This window comes from Cydia splendana, chromosome 8 (assembly GCF_910591565.1).
Source record: "Cydia splendana chromosome 8, ilCydSple1.2, whole genome shotgun sequence".
Classification (NCBI taxonomy): Eukaryota; Metazoa; Arthropoda; class Insecta; order Lepidoptera; family Tortricidae; genus Cydia; species Cydia splendana.
The window spans coordinates 18,295,205-18,321,123 of NC_085967.1; the positions used below are offsets into that span (position 1 = coordinate 18,295,205).

General features: G+C 37.6%; 2 protein-coding genes across 2 annotated transcripts; both read left to right on the plus strand.

The window, feature by feature from the left end:
* The first annotated feature begins 961 nt into the window (after positions 1–961).
* Positions 962–15,739, plus strand: LOC134793064 (integrin alpha-PS2-like). Its single transcript, XM_063764588.1, has 17 exons — positions 962–1,074; positions 1,678–1,833; positions 3,507–3,626; positions 3,925–3,989; positions 4,697–4,835; positions 5,865–6,041; positions 6,515–6,603; positions 8,760–8,812; positions 9,142–9,313; positions 9,714–9,837; positions 10,350–10,550; positions 10,963–11,060; positions 12,725–12,803; positions 13,287–13,429; positions 13,893–13,959; positions 14,633–14,768; positions 15,523–15,739. The coding sequence occupies exons 2-17, from the start codon at positions 1,683–1,685 to the stop codon at positions 15,737–15,739; spliced, it is 2,031 nt and encodes a 676-aa protein (XP_063620658.1). The 5' UTR covers positions 962–1,074; positions 1,678–1,682.
* A 46-nt stretch (positions 15,740–15,785) lies between these two features.
* Positions 15,786–24,568, plus strand: LOC134793065 (uncharacterized). The gene is made up of 10 exons (XM_063764589.1): positions 15,786–15,908; positions 18,142–18,308; positions 19,448–19,529; positions 19,883–19,966; positions 21,285–21,411; positions 22,208–22,289; positions 22,630–22,744; positions 23,148–23,219; positions 23,553–23,639; positions 24,396–24,568. Exons 1-10 carry the CDS (start codon positions 15,786–15,788, stop codon positions 24,543–24,545), a joined length of 1,089 nt encoding a protein of 362 aa, XP_063620659.1. The 3' UTR covers positions 24,546–24,568.
* Positions 24,569–25,919: the final 1,351 nt, after the last annotated feature.

Here is a 25,919-nt window from a genome sequence, read left to right on the forward strand (position 1 = left end):
TAATTTATTAATTTCAAAAATACTGTTTAATTATAATTGAACTAAAGAATTTAATAAAGTATACGACCTTACATAATGTTTCTTTCTGAACTGTTTTTTAAGAAAACATTTCCACATCCAAATTTTTCCATTTGGAAAATTACGCAGTTTTAGAAACTTACTCGTTATCAAAGTTTTAGTTCATTGCAAAAAAATGTTGGAAAATATAATAAGTGCCCCGAATTTGCCTTTAGTACATAACTTCGCCTTAACTAGCATGAAATCATAATTTCAATATGACGTGTATCATGCGCGTTCAGTAATTCTGTATTTAGGAATAAGTTTTAGTACAATTTTCACAGTAAAAAAATGTTTAGACGAAGTTGGAGATGGGTGGCGAAGTTAGGTTATTTAAATTTATAAACTATATATTATGAATTCAATCGATAGCTGTTTCTTGGTAAAGTTACTATATTGAGTACCTATTTTAATATTATGCGAAGTGGGCCACCAACGGCGAAGTTATGTTCCTACGATGGATGGATTTGCCAGTTGAATTGCTACACTGATAACGGGGTTAGTACATACTCCGTTCGATTGTCAGATTGATAATTGGTTGTACAGATTTTATAAGTATTTAACTATCAAAACATGGTTTAAATTAATTTATAAAATAAGATAAGAAAAATGAAATCATTCAAGATGTACTACGAGTAATGTCAAATCAATATCAAATGACATTGATATTATAAACTGAAAGGGCCAAGCCTTACTTAGAAACCAAACCAAAATAATGTGATTAGTTTCCAAAGACGCCGATATTTGAAAAGTTCAAATTACGTTATTGGTCATTAAGTTCATTAAATTACACGGATTATAGTGCTTATTGTCCTTGTCATGATTCATGAATACTTATGTTCTCATGTACCTACCTCTTCGAGCAACACCGGCTTCTGACACGTCTACCTATATTGTGGTAATTCTTTCCTCGTATTGGGAATATCGAAAACAGAGTTAAATCTACATTCCGTTCCGACCATGCACAGGTTACAGTAGTTATTAAGTTTTTAGTGTTTTTTACTTAGTAGACAGTGGGTAAGTAACATTTTAATATTTTTTGCTGTACAAAAGTATAACAAAATACGGAAATCCGTTAAAGAGCATTTATGGTGTAGTAAACTGATAAGGAATAGGATAAACCGTGTACTTCCGTTTGGGCCAAATACTTTTCGCCAAATTTCACTTCCCAACAAACTTATCGCAGTAGTTTAATTTCCAAATGACTCTTTAGCAAATGTACACTACGCATTTAATTTATTTGGTCAAATTATCATTTGGCATGATTTTACTTTGTCAAATGTTACTAAGACAAAAACTTATTTAGCAAACGTTTTTTATTGGCTAATATTATATTCCAAATAGATGTTTGATCGAATTGTCACTTCGCAAATTTGGCAAATAGGCATCTTTATTTAAATTTGTACCTAAATTTGTTATGTGAAGAATTTTGAATACCTATATTATTTATACTCTGAATCAGGAGCTTTTTTCCATTTTTACTGATGTCCCTAATTTTTTGGTTAATTTAGATACGTTTTCAGCAGCCCAATATTTCATACAAACAAAAAGTGTATGAAATATTGGGGATACTTAATAATAAATATTTCTCGTATTTGCAACTGGTAATTTCGTTTTCAGAGACCATGTTTCGGTCAGCGTGTGCCCTGCTGTTGTCTGCGCATTTAGCGGCGGCACTATTTTATCACGAGCTTTCTGCAGTTGATCTGAAGGATGATAAAATAAACAGTGCTTATGGATTCAGCTTGGGATATCAAAGGGATGATGCGAGACTAGGTTAGTTTTATTCAAAATTATTAGTAACTATTATTAACCATTAATCGAATTAATCTACAGTAACACAAATTCTTATTCCATGATTATAAGGAAACTCCGTTATCAAAGTTGCAGTTCAATGAAAACAAGGATTGGCAAAACTACGTTTCCTAAATTCGCCTATGGTTCATAACTTCGCCTTAAGTAAATAGCAGTAAATCATATTTTCATTACTATAAATTGTATCATTTACGATTACATTGCTTATTTTTCGCGTTATCAACTAAACGGCAAATGGTTGCCACATTTTTGGTGGTTGCCACATGTTTAGTTGGAGAATCAATAGGACAACAATAGTAATACTGGTAATACATTATACTGATTTATATAATTAGAAAACACAATTCCCTCAATGAGGGCGAGGTGCAGTCTTAATAAGTTTTTTAATATGTTTTATATTTAGTGACTCATGCTTGCTGCCAGTTTTAAAAATACATATGTATAAGTCACTGGAAATATTATTCATCACGATGTTTTTAATATAGCTATTGTATGAGTATAGGGAAAATATTTTTGTCCATAAAGTTTAAGATACTGCTAACCCCGTAGACTTTTAAAGGAAATTGTCTACATTATTACACCTTATTAAACAAAGTTCCCCGCCGCGTCTGTCTGTGTGTTTGTATGTATGTTCGCGATAAACTCAAAAACTACTGATCGGATTTTCATGCGGTTTTCATCTATTAATAGAGTGATTTTCGAGAACCTCGAGGAAGGTTTAGGTGTATAATTTGTTAACCCGTGCGAAGCCGGGGCGGGTCGCTAGTAAATAGTAATACTAGGTACAGAAGGTTCACTCTCTAACAAAACGCGTCTATTACGAGAGATACAAGCGCAAGCGGGAGCAGGCGTCCGTTCCGTAGCGGTGCGTGGCAACTAAGTACTACTGCTAGACACCAACTTTGGTGTGAGCCGCATATGACCGCATATGCGGCTCACACCAAATGCATATGCGGCTCACGGTAGGGTCGACAATTCTAGTGTCCTGGGCCGCTTAGGGCTTGCTGTTCCGTTACCCAGCTTCTGTCCAATGGAAGGGGATTCGGTTTCGGGTGGCGCACGTCCTGCACGAAGGCGTAGGCGCCTACTGGCAGGCCCTGTGACGCGGACTGTACGTGCGGCGAGCGCGCCCTCCGCTCGGGCCATCGCACTTATAAATAATCTGCTGATGCAGGTCCCGGATGCCGACATCTTTGCTGACCAGTTAGGTATTTTCCTAGAAGCTGTCCTACCTGTTCTCGACTCTGTGTAAATGAATTGTTATTATTATTTTTATTTGTTTATGTTTTATTGACTTATTGATAGTGACATTTATTTATTCTGTGATTTCTGTGTAATTAATTGGTATATTCTGCGACTTAATTTATTTTGTGACTTATTTTTTATTGTATGCTTAATTTATTTTGTGACTTGATTTTTAATTTTTATTGTATGCACAACTGTTAAATTTTAAGTTTTTTTTTGTACTATACCGTGTAAGCGTTTTGGTGAAATACTGTCAGCTTATATCTGGGAAATAAATGAAATGAAATGAAATGAAATGAAATATGTACTTGTAGCGACGCAACGAAACGGCGGAGTTAGCAACGCAACGCCTGTGCTTACTAATAGGTTTGTGATTTTGTTTTGTACAGTTATCGGTGCACCACTCTACAATACAGACGGGAAAGTGTATCATTGCTCTGTAAAGGACATCAAGAATAAGAAATGCAATGATCCCGTACACATTGACTTTAAAGGGATATCGAACAGAAGTGAGTATTTAAGAGTTACACGAACCTAGCTACCATACATTTGAAGAGGTACGCTCTCATTTTAAAACGACATTCTAAAATAAAATTACATAAAACTGGATATAAGCATTCAAGTAGCATATATCTGTCTGGTAGTCGTGTTCGTTGCTAGAAATTGTAACACAAAAAAATTTAAGCGAGTAAAAGTTTTACATAAAAAACTTATGACTGTTAGGTTAAATTAGCTTAACTTATAACATATTTTTAATTATTAAATTTTTTCAATGTTAGTTTGCTAAAATTTAATTTGGTTTTTCAGCTGTGCATCCAGATCAGCATTTTTACCTGGGTGCCTCAATAGCAGCAAAGAAAAATGGTTTTGTGGTATGTTTTGTTTTTTCTTTACATATAATATACCCTGTACTCGTTCTGTGGAGCAAGAGCTGGGTGTATTGGGGATCGGGTGGGAGGAGGCTACCCAAGCTGCCCAGGACCGGAGTCAGTGGAAGGAAAAGATTCGAGCCCTACACCCCAGTAGGGGGTAACAGGATGGAAATAAGAGAAGAGACAATATACCCTGGAGTCCGCACCCACATTTATTGTGGTTTTGATACGAACTTCACGATAGTCTTGGTGATTGGTGCGCCTCTCATTGCACTCATTTGTCCTTATGTATCAGTGTTGGCCGAACGTTAATTGCAATTAACCATTAACCATTATAAATTGAGCCGTAAACCGTAACGGACGGTTACAGTTTACGGTTCAATTTATAAAGATTAATGGCCGATAATAGTTAATTGCCTTAACGTTTCGGCCAACACTGTTATGTATGATATTGGGGGACTGTGTATTTTTATCCCACAAGAGCCTTGATCATGTAATACTTAAAGCAATTATATTATAATAGTTGTGATAAAACTCCAAATTCGCTATTGTAGTGGCTTTATAATTTTAACCCTTTGACTTCGACCTTCATGCACTCAAACAAGGTTCACAATTAAGTAACGCACACGATAGGTGTCGCATTCAAAGGGTTAAGGAGTTCAGCCTTTTGATTTTTTAATTTTAATCGCCACCATCGAACTTTCCAGGTATGTGCACCGCTAAGGACCGCATATTTTGGTAATATCGATCTACATACAAAAACTAGCGCGGCGTTCGGCGTCTGCTTCATTTACGATAATATTGAAAAAACACCAAAACCTTGGTCTCTCAACTCCAATATAAGTAGTAAGTTAAATATATTACTAGTAGTTCTGTGAGATATGTCATGGGGATGTGCCCCATGGCTCCATTATTAAAATATGATAAAGAAGCAAAGTCAGCAATATCCAATTGTTTTTAAAGCTGTCTTTTACTGAGGTGTGAGGTATGCGATAAAGAGTATTCTGTCTATCCATAAGTAAATAAGTAGAAAGTAGATATTGTTGACTTGAAGCTGCTCAACAAATTTCACGAAAATCGGTCGTAAAATGCCACTTGTAAAGAAGAACAGCTGGGCATACCTACGAGTATGAAAGAGTTTTCGCTAAAGAACTTGCAAATATAATTTTTGCCAGGCCGAGTAAAAGAAAACGGTTTACATTGCACTTGTATGAACTTTGCATAAAATTACTTCTCGTTTATTGATGCTGGTAACACCAGCCTGGTATAACAGATTACTGCCTCCTCGTAACGGTTTAAAGGGGCCCACAGATTACCAGTTCGCCGGACGATATCAGCCTGTCAGTTGTTCGGAGCTGTCAAATTTTGCTTCTTAAGATCGGTTTTCCTAGGATAGCGCGGTGCCGTCATATAGCGGCCGTCTCTATACTAAATAATACGGCTAAATATGGATGTCGTAGTATTTGTATGGAGACGGCCGCTATATGACGACACCGCTATCCTAGGAAACTAGAGCATAACTGACAGGCCGATATCGTCCGGCGGACTGGTAATCAGTGGGCCCCTTAACGGCCTCCTAGTAGTCGGTAATAGTGACCCTGCCTACGAAGGAGGAGGTCCCGGGTTCGAATCCTGGTAAGGGCATTTATTTTTGTGTTCATCACAAATATTTGTTCCTGAGTTATGGATGTTTTCTATGTATATAAGTAGGTATTTATATATATGTGTAAATTATATATATCATCGTTTAGTACCCACAATAGAAGCTTTATTGAGCTTACTGTGGGACTAGGTCGATCTGTGTAAAAATAGTCATATAATATTTATTTATTTATTTACTGTCAATGCGTCTTGCTACAATATATCTTGTTACAGTTTCAGCTCTATGGGTAGAAGGAGGAGGCGGTTGGAGCACATTAGTAGATGACAATGATAGAGTCATAATATCCCAACTGTTTGAGAATAAGGCTGCGTTGTGCAGCCAAACGTTAAAAGCAGAGAATTACTCTGAATGTTTTAAACCTCAAGAATTAAGCCTGGCGACGACATACGGTAATTCAGTTTTGTTGTGTTGTGTTGTGTTGAAATTATGAATTTCCACATGGAAAAATACGGAACCTCTCATACTTTTGTTTGGGATTCCAAATTTTCCATTTCCATAATAAAAGTTCCAACTGGTCGTGTTCATAGTTTTAATAAAAAGTGATTTCAAGCCAATAATAAAAATACTGTTTTTGATACACAAAAGCTGTTGAACCCCCAATGCCCCACAAGGATAATAACATTAATAAGTTTAATAACCCTTGTGATGATAAATAGTGCTTACATATTTTTGACGTCGCTTTGACAAATAATTAGTGTTCCGTGCAAAACTTTGTTCACGGAACACTTATGGGATCACTTCGGTCTTGCAAATCAGTTAAATGCGTTTTTCTCAGAGACCTTTGACGTAGATACCTAAAATTTGGAACAGTTATAGCAATTACCACCACTCATATTGTAACCAATTTTTAATTAAATTACAGGTCAAGCAATAACATTTGGAGATTATTTTTCTGAAAATAAAATATGCTACGCTTTTAGCGTTAACTCTATAGGAATGGAGAAAGGCTATGTAAGTATTACAACATTTATTTTACACAAAATTAACCGATAATAATTCTAACATTTATAACTATGGAATAAGAATAATTACGTACTTACTTTTAATACGTTAATTATTTTATCTACACACATATCATAAACTCTCTATGATACCTTCAAAATCCGTAAATAATGGCCCACATTACGATAAACTGTTTTGTTACAGCAAATTTCTTATCTGTGAAAATGTGGTAATAGCTTCATTACTATATCAAAATCGATTTGGTAATGACATTCTAATTTCGAACATCTCTGGAAAAAAAGGCAATTTGATTTGACCCCTATTCTAATATCAGTCGAGATGACGTTTTATTCGAAATCAAATGACAATTGCATACAATATTGACAAATCTCGCTTGTAAGTTGGTATCGGACGATATGGTAATCGACCCCGACTCTAGTTTGTCTTTGAATTTAAAAAAAACTACGGATGCGTGACATGCGTGAAAAAAGTTTTCATTTGCAGCCATTTGACGTACAGTTTATCTTTTAATTAGTTTGTAAGTAAAAAATAATTTGTTATGTTGTTTTTAAAGTAACTATAACAAAAGTTTCGTGTAAAATGTACGATAAAGATATTTCGGAGACGCCATCTCATATCCGCGAGTTCCGCCAGAGAGGAAAGTGCCCCAATGTCGGCTGTAATATGAGGTTAGTGAATATATCATAGAAAGTTTATAATATGTGTGTAGATAAAGCAGTGTATGTAACTGTATATAATTAGGCATTAAAACACTCGTGTGATACTATTATGAAACTCATTTCATTCGTTTCATAAACCCACACTCGTATTTTAATGCCTTTCATTATGTAGCAGTCACATAAACTACTATTATAACCAAATAAAAATTAAAAATCATATTTTTATGAACCACCTCTCCCACTGCCTGTCTGCCTTATGCCTTAACTGTTTCCGATGAGCGTTGCAAGCACAAGCTGCTTACCCTTCGAGTAAGCTTCGAAACATCCCTCCTCCTCGCGTCGGTTTCTTCAATGCTGAGGGTCGTGACCATCTCGCCGAAATAGTTTTGTGCGGACCACTCGGCGCCATACTTCTATTTGCTGCCTCGTGGAGAGCGTCGTGTACGGTGGTGTGAAACATAGACTAAAATATATGCTTGCACTGCCCCTGATGTTTCCCCGAAACATATACACGTACATTACATTACTCGTACTCGTACATTATCAGTATATTACAGTCCGTCTAAGGGTGATTCACTTTTGTATGGAGAAAAAAAAGTTGTAATATTTTTCCTGACTTTGCTCACCAATGGAGTCTCCCCACACTAAAAACTATCTATTTCAATTTTCGAAAGAATCGAATAACGTTTAGAGGTTGCACAAGTTGAAAAGGTAGAGTAAGAACCCCATACATTGCGTGAAAATGAACTATGTTCTAAAATGACAAAATATAATGAACTGATACTAAAATCGAATGAGAAAACTGAATTTTGCGTCTAAAACACGATAAAAGCACTTTTCCTTTGGAAACAGGTGGAAAAACTGAAAAATCTTAATTAGAACATTTATCGAGTAACCAAAATCCAAGTTTACTACTAATTTTAAAATTTATTTATATGTAGAAGGTTCAGTATCACACTACTCTCCGCTTTGATGGTAGCCGCTTAAACCATTTTCTACCCTCCGATGTAGAGTCGTTGGTTATTTGAAAAATCTTTGTTGATGTTGTGCAACCTCTAAATGTTGACCGATTTTAATTTTTTTTAACGTATAATATTATTTTATCAGTTAGAACAAGAATTCGAGCAAAGTCAGATGAAAATCGAAAATTCGGAAAAATGAAACACCATACCGTCTATGCTTACTTTGCACCAAATTCAATAGAACAAATTGAGTCGTCATTTCATAAAAAAAATTACATTAATCATGACATTGCTACAAATTTTCATTGAAATTTACATGCACAGTTAGCTTGATCCAACTATAGTTATTTCTTTCCTTGTAAGTATATTTAATTTTTAAGTGCGCATATTGTTACCCAGACCGCAGTATGAGGAAAAGCAAATTTGATAATATTTTTAATCAAAACTATTTTTATTTTCGCGTTGTATATTTTGTAAACACTCATTGTTATATATTTTAAGCGTAAACTTTTTTATATTTCAGATTGATTTCTTCTCCAACGATGCTCTACATGCTTTTGCTCCAGGATTTGATTGGTCTGTATACTTTTATTTTATATGTTTTAATTAAGAATAACTTAGAAACACTCATACCACATCTAGGTAGTCATAACTAATAAGTTATAGATATACATATGTGGGTGGGTTTGGTTGGGCCATGTTTTAGTTTATAATAAACCGCCATTGAAGTCACATCGGGTTTCTTTATATCGCCCTTTACATACATATCATTTGGCGCAGTCGGTAGGATCCGAACCTACGCTCCCAGAGGTAATCTGATTTCCAATATTTACATATTATTATTTAACTCATATTTATTTTTTATATTTATATTTATTTGATTTGAAACTTATCTTTTCATCTAGCCCTCGCAGACTGAACGACAGGACTGAAAGCGTAGGCAGCATGTTCGGCGCAGCGCTTTCCAGCGCTGATGTTACTCGCGACGGTCACGCCGACCTCATCGTCGGCGCGCCGGCGCAGCACCGCTGGGCCGCCGACTACGACACCGGCGCGACGCACATTTATTCTAAATCGGTCAGTACAAACTATACCCAATTGAGGCTCATTTTAATCTCTTTAAGGCAGACCCCACACTAACATCTATTGAGCGTCGGTGTCTAAAGTGTCATTCTATGGAACTTGCTAACTATGTAAACAAACCGCCATATTGACATTGTCTCTGAATTATGAATTTACTAGTGACTTTTGTTTACATAGTTAGCAAGTTCCATAGAATGACACTTTAATCAGCTCTATGGAAAATGAAGTCGCTGCGCAGTTGCGCCAACTTTGCGTCAAGCTGTAGGCATAGAGTTGACTAGACGCCGACGCTAGGGATTACCTACGATCTTGATCGATTTATCGGTCCCCACAACTCTCTGTAGTGCTGGTAAATATTATCAATCATCGATACACATTTTTGTTTTGATTTCAGATTAATCCCTTCGATAATGAAACAGTCGAAATGGATTTGATGTTGACAATTTGGGGGGTAAAGAGCGGCTCACGGTTCGGGACGACTTTGTCCACTAACGATGTGAACGGCGATTCTTATCCAGGTAAATTAGTTGTCTCTGTATCGTTTGCTGTGTAAACTCATCTAATCATTGGCCTTTAACATTAAGAATATGATGGAATTGATGGATTAAGCAGCGTCCACCAGAGAGCGGCATTTATGCAAAGGACTAGTAAGTTCGCGACCGCATAGCTGGCAGGAGAATATCATGCCCGGTGACCAATGTGAGAAATTAGCACGCTGGTGTCTCAATTCTCGCTTGGTCAAAGAGGTCTTTGGCCTGGTGTACATATATTATACAGGGTGCCTAAAATAACTGCATTCCTGTTGCCAGGGAGGTTTTGGGATTATACTGAGCAACTTTTACTATTGGACCAACCCCAAAATCGCGAAAAAAAAATTGCACGGACACGATTCGGTCACACACGGCGCTTGCCTCGATTTCAACTCTCCCGCAAATCGCCAGTGTGATAAAGCTTTATTAAAGCTATTAAAGGTTTATGAGATAGAGCCCGCTGAACGACAGAACTTAATGGTACCAAAAATATGTTTCAGAAATAATTGTCAGCGCGCCATTCGAGAAGTCAGGAGGCGTGTTATACATTATCTGTGGCTACGCCATACATGAGAACATTAAGAGCAAACGAGTCACGATATCAGTGTCAGAACTGGCCAGGACACAGAGGATTGAGAAGAGCCAGTCTTTTGGTTTCAGTCTGCAGCCGGTCGCTGATTATAACGACAATGGGAGTGATGGTACGTACCGGTACTATTCTATTTTTAAAATTAGGTAGTTATAGTTTGAATATATGTATATCGAAATGATACGACCGCTGGCGATGGTTAGTGTGCACTAAACAAACTCCCGAGTCGTACCATTTGGTATCCGCTCGCACTCGATGAGATTGAGAGAGACGATGATGAAAATGTTTAAATTGTTGCAACGTAGAAGTACTAGCGCATTTTCGCTACATAGCACGATAACCATGCGGCTAAGAACGTAGAATAGCAGTGCATGAATTACGAGAGGCTAAAAATTAATAAAAACTTTGTTCTGGCTAATGCATGAAATTGGTTACTTAGGTCATGCTTAGGTCTGAAAACAAAATTACTCTACCTGTATACATATATGTAGGTATTTATATTGTATTTATATTTCTTTACGCAGAACTTGCAGTTGGTGCTCCGGAGGAATCGACCGTTACAATGTATAGGGGAATCCGGGCCATCACAGTGAATGTTACCTCTGAATTTACAGACTATGCCGTAAGTACATATTTTGAAGCAATACCGTTTTGGACCCAAACTACACGCAAATCTCTTGCAGTTGTCGAACAGTATTCTCTAAAAGCGTCAATATCATCAAAGAGAATTCGAAATAGAGAGTTACTGTCATGGTAAATTATGTAGCTACAGTACATTTACTGCCATCTTTCGACAGAGGATAAAACTGTTAGAACGTTATTTGACTTTGATCATTACTCTTTCACTGATATGTGCTAACTTGTTAAATATTAATATTAACGCCATCTACTCGAGCGTAGGCTGAAGATTATGGCGCCATCGCTCGAAAACATTGCACCATACCTTTGGCCTAGTGTCGAGTAGATGGTGTTAATATTCATATTTAACAAGTTAACACATATCAGTGAATAAGGATTAAAGTAAAATGGCGTTCTAACAGTGTTAATCTTCTGTCGAAAGATAGCAGTAAATTTACAGTGGCTACATAATTTACTTTGACAATCCGCCTCTATACACTCTATTCTCTTTGATATCATCCACCATTTTAGTTGATGTATGCCTCGACGCATAACGACCATAACGTCGAACCGAGTTCTGCTTGGTCCCAATAAGTACCCCCAGTTAATAGGCACTACACACTCTGAACTGACCATCGCGATGCCTCGGTGAACATTATGTCTTTGCAATAAGTGTTACGACTTCTTAGTTAACAAAGTGCACGATGATAGTCTTGATCTTGAGCATTTTTGACCCATATTTCTTTAGCCATAGCCGAAGAGGAGTCCATTTATTTAATCATTTTACGTTCAATTCATTTTTCACGATTCATTCATTTATATCTATTTAGTTTCTGATAATAACTTTAATGTTAAATTTAGGGTAAGCTTTAGAATGATAGCAACTTAAGTAGGTGCATAAAATTGTATAAAATTGCATTCTACGTAGTTTGGCGAGTAACTTTAAAATTGATTATGTATATGTGCCTTTGATAAATAAATTAAAAAAAAATGGAAGGATAAGGAATGGATATTAATGGAAGTAATTTATTCAATAACAAAACTTATACAAACTATTATTAAAATTATGTATAAACTAAATAAATTAAAACTAAAACTAATAAAATAAATAAATAATATAATAGATATTTTATCTACCCTATGTTAAATGTCTAATTTATTAATGTTTTAACATAAATGTACTGACTATAATTATTTGGTTAATGTTAATGGTGAATAGATAATTTACAGTTAGTTTCTACTGATCAATAAAATGCAACATATACAGGGTGATTTCGGGGTCGTGGAGCAAGAGAGCCAGACATCGTACAGAATCCAAAGATGAGCCTAATGATGTTGTTAATTATTGTTTATCACCAAAAATGATGATTATTTTCCAGATGACAAGTAGGAAAAAACATTTTTGCATACAATTTGGTGACCCTACTCAATGTGACGTCTTGTCGCTTTCCATACAGCGTATGTCAAAAGTCATAGGGTGACCATAATTACTTAGTATAACATTAATTTTACTTGAAAAATAAGAATAATTCAAGTAATTATCTTTTAATCAAATACTACCATATGATAATGTGGATCATTTACAGAGTCAGAAAAAGTGGTTCTGGATCACGACCCCGAAATCACCCTGTATATATAGAAACTTAATATGACTTTTAAATGTTTCAGACAAACACAAACACTGAATTTGGCTTTGCTTCGTGTGTGACCATTGAGAAGCCTAAAGAACCCAAAAAAATTACAATGAGTAAGTTTTTATGCGAATCTGAGTCTAATTTCGACACACCTTTTATTTTACCATAGATATTTAAATGTCCTAGCTTTTGTAGTAGATAAGTATTGATTATACCGGGTGTGGCCTGTAACATGAGCAATAAATTAAACTGTAGGCTGTACTCCTCATACTGACCAACATTTGTTCAGCGACTTTTAAAAATAAGTTGTGGTTTGATTTTTATTACACTTTAAAGTTTATTCTAAGACGCAATGTATTGCGAATTTTGTTATGTTTAAGGCGTGACAAGCAACGTCAATCACAATAATTTGGCGTGGCGATGGCGTCCATTGAAGATAATATTTATTTTGTATGAAAAATAGGGAGTCTAAATACTTCATAATTTTTAAATGTTGTTGAACAAAAGTGTCACCGTTTGAGGAGTACAATCTATGTTTTAATTCTTTGCTCGTGTTACAGGCCACACCGTGTATTATAACAATAAACTGTTTACAGGGTTATTGGTTAAAAATGAGTTGACTGGCGACAAGGCTACTTTTAAAAGCGACAACAACGGTAAAACATACGAGATAGTTTTAACAGACAAGCCTACAGACATTAATGGGACTATGCACCGATATTGTCGGGACTACCTTATTGTGAGTACGTTGTATGCTCTATTTTATTCGATATTATTAGATTCGTTTTTTGTACGGTCGAGTTTACAAATATCTTTACAAGCTAATGTTCTAAAAATATATTTACACGACCTTTATCGTGGGGTGACAAGCAAAAGTCACTAACTAACACCATTGAAATTATTGGACAATAAACCGTGTTACAAGTGTAATAAAGTGCATTGTTACTTTAATTTTTTGATAGTACTTAGTGACTTTTCCTTGTCACCCGACGATATAATAAAGGCGTGTAAATAAATTTTTGAACGTTAAACGAAGCGCCATCTCTGTGCGATGTTATAAATTTGACATTTAGCTTCATCTAGCGGAAAATTAAAAATCTTTTACTACATGACTCTCCACATTGAAACTTGCCCAGTGAATCGCGACGGACGTGTTAGTATTATTCACGTCGCCTAGATGGCGCCTCTATTTTTGTTTCTAGACGAGCTGTTTCTCCTGTAAGGTCAACACAACAGTCTCTTTGATGGAGGACATTAAAACTGTGAAAGGTATGCCTAAATTATGACTATTATGAGTTATTTATATTGAAATAATATTAAACGACTTCTAATCGAGAATCTTGCAAAGAGAACAGAGAGAACTAGTTCGAACAGTGAACGGAAGATTTGGTTTAAAAACCAATTAACTCACTAACAAACACTGCATGTTTGAAGCTTGTAAAATATTTAATTTCAATTTGTTTATTTCAAAGATAACATTCGCCCATTGTTAGTAACATAAGACTTAAAAGTTAAAACTAAGAGTTACCTAGTGGAACAAAACAAGGCCTAGCCAAGATGACAACCGTTTGCGCTACGACAACGAAAGTAACGAAACGCTATGTGTCTCTCTTTCCCACTAATATGGAAGACTGATAGAGACAGATAGCGTTTCGTTGTCGTAGCGCTAACGATTGTCATCTTGGCTAGGCTAAACAGAGTGGCCTGAGTCAAAGGTAGCCTGAACAGAGAGGGAACCGCGAACCATGTTCGACGTGTTGCCTTCCTGTCAAACATACGTTCGAATTTACAAGTGCGACAGCGAGGTGACACGTCGAACGTGGTTCGCGGTAGGCTCTTAGTTCGGGAATACAACCACTTGGAGCGGTTTGGCGAAATAAGTCTTAAAGGCCCGCTAACGTAGTCAGACGCCAACTTGCCTAATATTGGTCCCACATTCCAGAGTTCAAAAACACTTGGGTGACAATAAGCCCACAAAGTAGCCTGACCAAAGAGACGCAACCGCAGTGCAACTGCGGCGGGGTGCCCTGTGAGCCTGAATACTCTGTGGAACTGCTGTGGTCTGGAAAAAGTGGCAGGTACGATCATTTACTAACCGTTTGAAAGGCATACTTCGTAACAGAAATACTTGGGTGACAATAAGCCCACAGAGTAGCTTAACTAAAGAGACGCAACCGCAGTGCAACTACGGTGGTGTGCCCTGCGAGCCTGAATACTCTATTAAACTGATGTGGTCTGGAAAAAGTGGCAGGTACGTTCATTTAGGCTGCCTTTCCATCGAGGCGGAGATGAGCTGAGATGAGAGGAGACGTACCAACCAATAGCACTGGTTGTAATCCAGCGGAGCGGGGAAGAGAAGTATTTACCTATAGATTACAAGTATTACAACCAATCAATGCTATTGATCCATTCCCGCACATCTCCTTCATCTCCGCTACAGAGGAAAGGCAACCTTATTATTCTTCAACCTGATTATACCTAATGCTTTTTTGGCAGGGGGTAGTCCGTTATGATACTACTAGCCATTTCAAAATAATGTATTAACTAAGACCTTTGGTTAAGAGAACTTTGGTTAAGTTGTATTTATAAACAAAAGTCTATGTGTCCTTATTAGAATGAAATAATTTTTAACAAACCAAAATACTAGAAACTCGCCCCGCGATCCTCCAGGTGCAAAATTGTCTATCACGCTCGCCGCGTTGCCACAATGAACACACCTTTGCATCATGAACGATAAAAAGCGAGGGTCATCAAGAATAAGTGAAAAGAGGAGAAGAGAGAGTGAGAAGATGTGCATGGTATGTCCATCTCTATTATCGTATTAAATTTCAGAACTCATCTATACATCGTCGGTTCATCTGACATGGAGACAGTGACGGTCATAGTGAGCAACAATGGCACGATGGGATGTGGCGCATGCGCGAATGTGCGTGTGAGCGGCACGCTGGTGCACACCCTGCCGTGCGCCAAGGAGATTGGAGCGTATAAGTGTGAATTGCCGGCGCCTTTCCGTACTGGTACCAATGTAAGTAACCATTTAATATTTTAGTCGTCTGGTATTATATGGCTATCGTAGTTAGTAGGCGACAATAGTGATGGGATGCGGTGCGCGCGTGATTGTGCGCGTGAGCGGCACGCTCGTGCATACTCTACCGTGCGCCAAGGAGATGGGAGCGTATAAGTGTGAATTGCCGGCGCCTTTCCGTACTGGTACCAATGTAAGTAACCATTTAATATTTAAGTCGTCTGGTATTATATGGCTATCGTAGTTAGTAGGCGACAATAGTGATGGGATGCGGTGCGCGCGTGATTGTGCGCGTGAGCGGCACGCTCGTGCACACTCTACCGTGCGCCAAGGAGATGGGAGCGTATAAGTGTGAATTGCCGGCGCCTTTCCGCACTGGAACCAATAAATAATAAATAATAAATAATAAATAAATCTTTATTGTTCAAAAAACACATACATGCTATATATGAAGTTGGAGCCCTGGAGACTGCGTTAGTTTACACTGTGTTGCAGCCCCAGTGGTTGCCCGTATTACATAATCAGCTAAAATTTGAAAGAACAATTTGACTTAAATTGTAACATAAGAAGTATGGACAATAAACTCTTTTATATAATATCTAGTTTAGGTACAAACAATAACAATATAGCGGGAAAGGCTATTCAAAAACTTGCATGCATTGGTGTGTGTGTGTGTGTGTGTGTGTGTGTGTGTGTGTGTGTGTGTGTGTGTGTGTGTGTGTGTGTGTGTGTGTGTGTGTGTGTGTGAGAGTGTGTTAAGTGTGAGTGTGTATGTGTGCGCGTGCGTGTGTACTAATCTAACACCCAAATAATCCCTGGCTTAATAGTTTCTCAGTCTCATCATAATTCATATTACACAACCATGTCCAAATTGTCTTTTTAAAAGCATGATTAGATAATGTTTTTATAGTTTTAAGTTCTATTTTTATTTTATTATACATTAAGGGGGCGCTATAATTGATATTACGTCTGGCAAATTTAGTTTTGCATTTCGGAAGAGGACAGCGCTCAATACGCTTGTGGCATATCGATAACGTTGGGACTACTTTGTGGTGATATCTTTTTAGACATTGCATGATATACAATTTACGAACTGTGGGAACCATAGCCATGTTATATAATTCGGTAGTGGGATAGCGGAAAGGTAGGTATAGCATGACCTTTAAAAGAGCTCGCTGGGCTCTTTCTGCCTCAATCATATGAGTCTTAGCAGCAGCACCCCAAGAGCAAATACAGTAGCTCACTATGCATTCACCTAGTGCTTTATATGTTTTAATTAACAGTTGCTTGCTTGCCACGCTTCTTAAGTTTCTGAAAGCATATATAAGTTTCCGAACTCTAGAAGCAACAACAGTAATGTGATGATTCCATTTGAGATGCGCATCGATCTGTACTCCTAGGTATTTGAGGTGATCAGTACGTTTCAATAGTGCACAGTTGCAGTCCACGGAGATATTTCTGTTGCATGGGTAAGTGTGTATAGTCACTTTAAAATCTTTCCCAGGTTTAGTGGCTGCTGTTTTACTAAAACAAATGTAATTTGTTTTGGTTATATTGAGTGAGAGCAAAGAATCTTCCAACCAAGAGGTGACTAGTCTAAGGCCATTTTCTGCAAGCGCACGTACTCCGCCCCAACTCTTATCATGGAATAATAACACTGTGTCGTCTGCAAACATGAGGGTTTCGCAACCAGCTATTTTATTTTTGCAAAGGCCATTAACGTAAATAAGAAAAAGAGTTGGAGCTAGGGTACTGCCCTGTGGGACGCCGTACTCAATAGGAATCCATTCACTATTGATTCTGTTGATGCATGTACATTGCATTCTCCCTGTCAGATGTCAGAAAAAATCAAGTGCAAGACCCCTTATGCCAATATTCTCTAATCGAGCTAATAGAATTGGGATTGATACAGTATCAAAAGCCTTTTGTAAATGTAAGTAACCATTTGATATGTACATATTTAAGTTTGGTATTAAATGGCAATCATAGTTACTACTATTACCTACTGGTAATACATAATAGGGATGGAGTGCTGCTGCACCTTTTCGCTCTGGAACTCTGACCGATCGTGTACGTCTCCATTTCAGCTTGGGCAAAAATGCTTTTGTACATCCTGCTGTTCGTCACTACAGCTCGCATTTCTCAACCGTTTTCATGATTTTTTGTGAGCACGTACGATAATTACCGAATTTTATAACGACTCAATTTGTGACATATAGCTCACCTAGAACCGAAAGCCGTTTGTCTTATAAATCTATCTGTAGTGCAAATGTAGGAGATATGATTCAAAACTTGTAAAAAATCGATAAAAACCGCAGGTAGCCCCTTAAGGTTTCGTGTATAACCCGTGCGAAGCCGGGGTGGGTCTCTAGTATAACAATTAATTACTTACAAAAATATACCTATTCTGTATTGATCTGTTGTAGAAAACAATAGACGTTCAGCTGCAGACTAATACCTTGAATATCGAAGAGAAGGGACTCACGATCGACGTGGAAGTGCACAAGGAATGTAACAAACCGGACGCGGTGCATTCCTCCCTTACGCTGAACTACGATTTTGAAAAAGTGCTCGAAAATGTTGTTATTCACGGGTGAGTTTAGAAAGTATTCAAAGCAAAACGGGGTGCCTTTGTTACATATAGCAAAGGATTTTTGAATTTTATTCGTTGGAAAAAAATCTTAAAAATGTATATGCGAAATGTACTCTATTTAAATTTTTTTAGTATCTTCATGAAAATGACACAAATTAGCAAACGTTTGTTGATTTATATTTAATACTTATGCTATTCTCGAGAACGTTCTCTGTTTACTTTGGGGAATGTTCTCACTCGAGAACATTACAACACAAGGCACAACTATATTTATTTGTTTGTTTCTTGTAAAATAAGTCGGTATCTAAAGTAAGATCTGCTAACTATACTTCATAAGAATAATAAGTCGTCCAAAAGTAACACACAACATCTCTTACCGAATTTTTCTTTCTGGTTTATATTAAACCTTAACCTATGATGAGACAGAGACTTTACTACATTAATCTTGATTGAAAAAACATACAAAGAGACAAGCACACACGCACGCACACACACACCCAAAACCCACCCACACCCACACACACACACACACCCACACCCACCCACACACACACACACACACACACACACACACACACACACACACAAGCACACGCACACACACACACACACACACACACACACAGAGATAGAGAGGGATACATAATACATTTCTTTTTTGGATTCATGTATCATAATTCTAGATTCAATGTAAATAGTAACAATAAACTAGAATTTTAGCCAGTAAATTAGAGTTAATTAGCATAAGTTATATAATAGCAAAGAGAATTGATTTTAATAGAGTGGTAAACTCTAAGAAAAAAACGTCCCTTAGTTTGACATCCAAAACAGATGGCGCTGTACTGCGCCATATGTTTTGCGGGCACTAAATTGTCAAACGTCAACTTTTGACAATCAGAGTTACCACAAAATGTATGGAGCTGTACAGCACCATCTCGTTTACTGTCAAATTCGAAGCACGAAATTGTGCTACATTTTACCCATCTTAATCAATCAATGTATCTTTGATAATAGTTATGTCACCTAAAGGAAAAGCGGCGCCACCCAACACAGGCATTTTTGCTTACCGGGTGGCTCCATCACTTGAGGTACATTATAAACAAAGTGTGTCTTATGTAATAAGAATTTATTTATTCCAGGTCTACTATAAATAGAGTCATATCCGACGCAGAATTAGAGGATTCGATGGAAGATAAGTTGTCAGTGGAACAAACCTATACTGTTAGTTCAAGTTTTTTTAATCTTCTACTAGCTTCTACCCGCGATTTCGTGGAATGATGATGATGATTGATAAAAACAGATGGCGCTGTACTGCGCCATCTGTTTCGTGGTCACGGAATTGTCAAACGTCAACTTTTGACAATTAGAGTTACCACAAAATGTATGGAGCTGTACATCGCCATCTCGTTTACCTGTCAAATTCGAAGCACGAAATTGTCTTAGATTTTAAGCATGTTAATCAATGTATCTTTGTTAGTAGGGATATGAGATATAGTCATGAAATATGCGCTTGCAATTGTCAGTTAAAACTATTTTTGTCTTTGGATCAACATACGAGAATTTTTCTGTTCCAGATTTATAACAATCAGTCGTTTCAATGGAAGAAGGTGTTCCTGACGATAGATGGAATGGACAACACTTACATAGAAAAATCTATGGTAAGAATATTATAATGAATAGGTTTCTAGAGTTAGACCAAGAAAAGTCTGCAGCGAGCATCATTTTGAGAGCTCACGTAGTGCAAGTGTTATTTACACGTCATAATTTCATAGAAGTATGATGTTTAAAATGACACTTGCACTGCGTCGGATATCAAAATCGCTGCAGACTTTTCTCGGTACGACTCTATAAGTTTGGTGAGTTGCGTACCTAAAGGCCAGAGCACACCGGCTGCGTGTGCGTAGACGTGCACGTGCGCCTGCGCTAAAATGTTGGAGCCGCACACGCACACGTCACGCAAGCGGTGTACCGTCGCTCATAAGGATCTGTATATTACTACGAGCACGTGCACGCCTACGCATACGCAGTCAGTGTGCACATGCTTTAAATGGTGGCATTCGGAACCCTATTATTAAAGATGTGCATGTTGTGAAAGTTTTCAAAATTTTGAAAAACTCGAGATCTTCAGGAAATGAAGGAAACTTTCATTTTGGATCTTCTTCCTCGCGTTATCCCGGCATTTTGCCACGGCTCATGGGAGCCTGGGGTCCGCTTGACAACTAATCCCATGATTTGACGTAGGCACTAGTTTTACGAAAGCGAAAAATCTGGATCTGTAAAATTTCTATCCCCATTAAAAAAAACCGTAATTTATCCACGTGGAAATTTTTCAAGTTTAGAAACTTTCCGACCGGCACATCAGTACCTATTACGAAGCTTATTCTGTCCGTCCGTCCAACACACTTCAATTTTTATTACCTTTAAAGCTCCGTGCTTTACCGCTACGCTACTTCTAATACCGCCTAAGGCAGGATGTGCTGAACAAAATTGTGTTATTATAGCTTTACTAATGTACCACATTTAAAGAAATAAATAAATGATTGATTGATTGATTGATTAAAGTAAGGACGCTATGCACGAAGAATTTCGTACATCGACTCGCCATTTATATTGTTGTCCCGCCCATGATGCCACGGTCAGTGCCCCTGTGCGAGCGAGCCCGCAATATACGGCGCGATTCGGAAAATGAATTAGACATTCACTATATATTAAATAGTAACGACATGTGACGTTCCACGGAAAAAGGTACCCTATAGCGGTTGGCGCTTACGCTATTATTAACGCCGCTCCAATATTATTGCGGCCAAAAGGTACATTTTGCCATAGAACGTCACATATCGTTACTATTTCATATCTAGTGAATGTCTAATTCATTTCCCGAATCGCGCCGATAATTATACAAGTGCGATTGAGATGGGAAGTGGCCTTACTTTACACCTACTTCAGTTGCTAAATGTATCTATCTCTTTCCCACAGGTAAGGGTTGGCCAACCAAACAAATGTTCAGTGAAAATGGCAAACATTTGGAAATGTTCAATCCCCTTGGCACCGAACTCTACGACGACAATTATTGTGTCTTCAACTATTGTCAAAAATAAGTTAGGTAAGTAGAGTTAGACTATAAGGTGACAGTCCATTTCCAACGACAGCTGCACTACCATTCATTTTACTATGGAAATTGACAATAACACCGACGCGTTCAGTACTAGTAGTGCAGCTGCGGTCACAAATGGAATGTTACCCTAAGAAAGGTCTGCAACGATTTTGATAGCACACGCAGTGCAAGTGTCATTTTAGACGTCAAACTTCTATGAAATTATGACGTATAAATAACACTTGCATTGCGTGGACTATCAAAATCGCTGTAGACTTTTCTTGGTCTAACTCTAGCTCAGTATGTGTAAACAGAGAAATTAATTCTACTTTAAATTAAGGTCAATATGGAGAAGACCGTCTATAAGGGTAGACACTTAGAGCATTTAATAACCGGAGTCGCCTTTAAGAGCTTAACCCTCTGCCGAAAACCTTGCACAATTGTGCAAACTTTTGTTTGGATCAGTCCAAGCAAAAATTTGAACAATTCAGCATTTCAACTCAACAACTCTCTCTCTCTCTTTCAATTTTTCAGTTTCAACGTCAGCGTTTATCTGACATGGCTATTTGTCCGTTACGTACAAATCATGTACAAATACATTTGACGTGCCCCTCCCCCCCAAAAATCGGCAGACTGTTTTGTACAGAAAATGACAGCCAAGGCGTCTCCAGTTACTAAATGCTCTAAGGGTAGACAAGCTCTTTCTTCGCTTTAAAAATTGCTTTCTTTATCAACTGTAATTATTTTAGTTCTTCCGAAATGTTAGGGTTTTTTAAAGTAATAAGCACATGTTTTGTCGTTTTAGAGATTTCCCTAAAGAAAGGTACTACAAAAATAACATCAAAACTAAGGCTGCAATTACTACCAGACAAAACCAAGGATAAATCGTAAGTAAGCTAATAATATAATATTACAGTACATATGGTTCTACTTTCCCGCACTAGTGCGGAAAAGAGTACTTTCCGTGCATATGTCAAAAGTTTAAAAGGCCATATGTACCTACTGTAAAACGTTGTACCTACCTACGATACACGTGCGAATAGGTAATTCGCAACTCTCGCAATTTATCGCCACTCGTTTCGAATTTCCTCTTTTCCGCACTTGTATCGTAAATAACTATTATCACATTTCTGTTTCTTTGATTGTTTTCTTTTATAAATTGTTTAATAGAGAAATAGAGAGATATACATAGAAAGAGAGAAATGATATTTATGTGTCTAATTTTAGGATATCTACAGTAATAACGTTGGAAGAAAAGCCGAAGAGTCCGATAGGAACCATTTTGATCGCTATCCTAGTGGGCTTGCTTCTCCTGCTCATCATAGGAGTTATACTTTACAAGGTAAGTCACCAATATTAAAAGCCAATCAGGAAAAACAATATCCATCCTTTTATATTAGATAACATTTCTCAGAAATACGGCTTCAAAACACCATGTATTGCTGGTCCGGTCAGTCTCAGCGTGGTGCAATATGATTCAAGTGTGCCTTTAAGATATTATCGCGTGTGATCATTTTATTTGCACGCTGCTGTCCCCTTCAGCTTCACTCGTATTCTGAACCAGCTGAAGACTTGGACTCAGTCTCGCCTGAGTTGGTTACCTGGCTTAGCGACCTCAGCTGCACTCTGACTGTCCTTCTTTAAGCATGCCATACCATTAAATATAAGAAAAAATTCTGAGCAACTGTATTTTTCGCCATTTGGTTTTATTCGAAAATGGTTAAATTTATTTATTTGCTTTCCAGTTGAACTTCTTTAAAAGGAAAACAAAAGAAGAATTGGAAGTGTTGAAAAGTGAAATGAGAAGACAAAGTTTGGTGAGTGGCTTGTAATCAGTGATGTATTATTTTACCAAATATTTTTTTGGTATGGATGTAGAGGCTCAAAAATTTAGATTTTTTGAGATGTGCGATGTAGGTATAATATAAATTCGTATTAAGAGTCAATTAACAGTTTTTTTAATCAAGGTTAAAAATTTAAGCAGTCAGACATGTAACCAAAATTACTCGAAATCAGGCGTACGCCCCACACCTTCCCCGCCACCCTTAATCGTCCCTCCCCGTCGCCCCCATACCGCGCAGGCGAGGACTCATTTAAGCGGTCGGTCTATAGTACTACTTATATGAATATTAGATTATTTATGATTGCAGCGAAGCGGCACATCAGCTGATAGTCGAACTCAACCGGCAGTTGATCCAGCAGTAACAGTCCCAGATCCAGAACATGACTTCGATACGGTATCTATTTATTTCATCGCCATCAGATATATCGGAGCGGCCAAGGTGTTCGCAATATCTGAACATGCACTCTAATGCCTTGACAGTAGAGGCGGGTTCAGATATTTGTGATCGCCTTGGCCGCTCTGATATATCTGAAGGCGACTGTGCTTACTCATACTTTATACTCGTAAAATGCTACAACTAAAAAAACCGGCCAAGTGCGAGTAGGACTCGCGCACGAAGGGTTCCGTACCATTACGCAAAAAACGGCACAAAAAAAACACGTTTGTTGTATGGACATTCTGACATTGCCAGTCTGAAAATGAGAGCGCAACTTCCATTGTATGAGAGCGGCATATTCGCGGCAGGTTCGTGAGACTTAATCCTTAAATTGATTTTGTCAGTTTCAAAGGACGTTTCTATTACGTCGCAAAATATCAACGGCTGATAGGGATATCAGAGAGTACGAGGCATCAGGAGGTGCACTAATGTCCCTTTTTGGTTCGCCGTGGTGTTTCCCGTCCCCGTATGATATTAATGGGGTTGGCAACTGTCAAAGGTTTGCATAGATGGCGTCATCATAGCTTGCCCCTTTCTCAAGTTGAGTGTCCGAGATTTGGCTTAAAGGGCTGGCATCCCGGCATACAATTATATTTAAAAATACAAGAATTTGACACAATTCTAGGGATTGACAGGGCAAGCTATGCTGGCACCATCTGCTAAATACTTCGACTGGCCAATCTTCTTCATCAAACATACCTTGTTCATCTCCAGGTGGACTTGTTCGTGGACGAAACTCCGTTGGCGAAGTCTTTGTCCTCCGATCAGCTGAACTATTTAGCAGCGAATCCGGACTCGGTGAAGTTGGAGGACTGTCCGAAAAAAACAGATTTCGATGACAAAGATGGGTTTACGCATGTGTAATAAATATAGACGGGTTTCTTATGATTTGTATGTAAACCACCCAACTATTAGTCCAGTAGTACAGTCACCTGCAATAATATGTTACACAACGAAGGTCGCAAAAATATCTGACACGATTCTATTTGTATAGCCACATATTTTTGCGGCCTTCCAAGAGTAACATAGTATTGCCAGGGACGTGTCACTACGCAGTTTAGGGACATTTGGCTGGCGCGCCTCCCGGGCGGGCAGGCGTATGGCAGTGGGCTGCCGCTCGCTTGCAGGCGGCGAATATAGGTATAATTTTATACCTAAATCTGACTTTTGTGAAGGAGTGAATTTTCTGTACGGTAGTACTATTAGTTATTCTGTGGTATTGCAACGATTGCAGGTGACTGTACTATAACTATGGTCCACATTCAATGCGTATATAATTGCCAATGGTTCTGTTTGCTTTTGTCTGGGTTTTCCTTCCATTTATAAAAATATTTTGTCAATGAATTACCACATTTATTTCCTACTTTATATTGCTTACCTGAATTTAGATATAAATTTTATTTCCAATACCCAGTAAATTAAATATATTATTACCATATTTATAGTTGGGAGTTTTTGGACTACCTGTAGGTACCTACTTGGGTTGTTGTGGAGTTTTCATTTTTACTTATAGCTACATATTTAGAAAGTACCTATAATATTTATTAATGGGTAAACGTTAATTAAATGATTCAATAAAATGTTGAAATACAATTTGACATGAATTAAGTACTATGTACCTCGTATATTGTTTTCTTTCTTATCATAATTTATTTAGGTATGCCCAATTGCCCAGTGGTTGTATAGTAGAGAATACCATAAGGCATTAAGTCATACATAATGAATATATGACTTATATAAATTAATGTAAAAAACATGGAACACATACGGCACATCGTTACTCACCTTTAGATCATCTTTATTTTCCTATTGTCAGAAGCGAATCATGAGTGAGTTAATTTTCGTTGCAACTGTTTTGCTTGCACCGAGCGAGGTCACGCAAGTTTACCCGGATTCTGATTTCAGGATGCAAGCCCCAGCCTTAAAACACATGCTGCCTAGTCACAGAACTAGATGATAGCGTTAATTAGCGAATGATAGGTCTATGTGCCTAGTACACTTAGACTTAGCAAAGTCAACGAATACAAATGATTGCACAAAAAATCACAATTGTAGACTTACGCGGACAACTACGCACGCGGCGCACAAAACGAAGGAAATATCGGAGGAATAAAGCCAGCTCTGATCCTGATCTATTGAAAGTTATTATTATTTATTGGAGAAGTGGCAGCCTCATGGACTCATGCCAAAACACAGTAAGCGTAGATTACAAGTAAAACATTTCACAATACAAAGCAT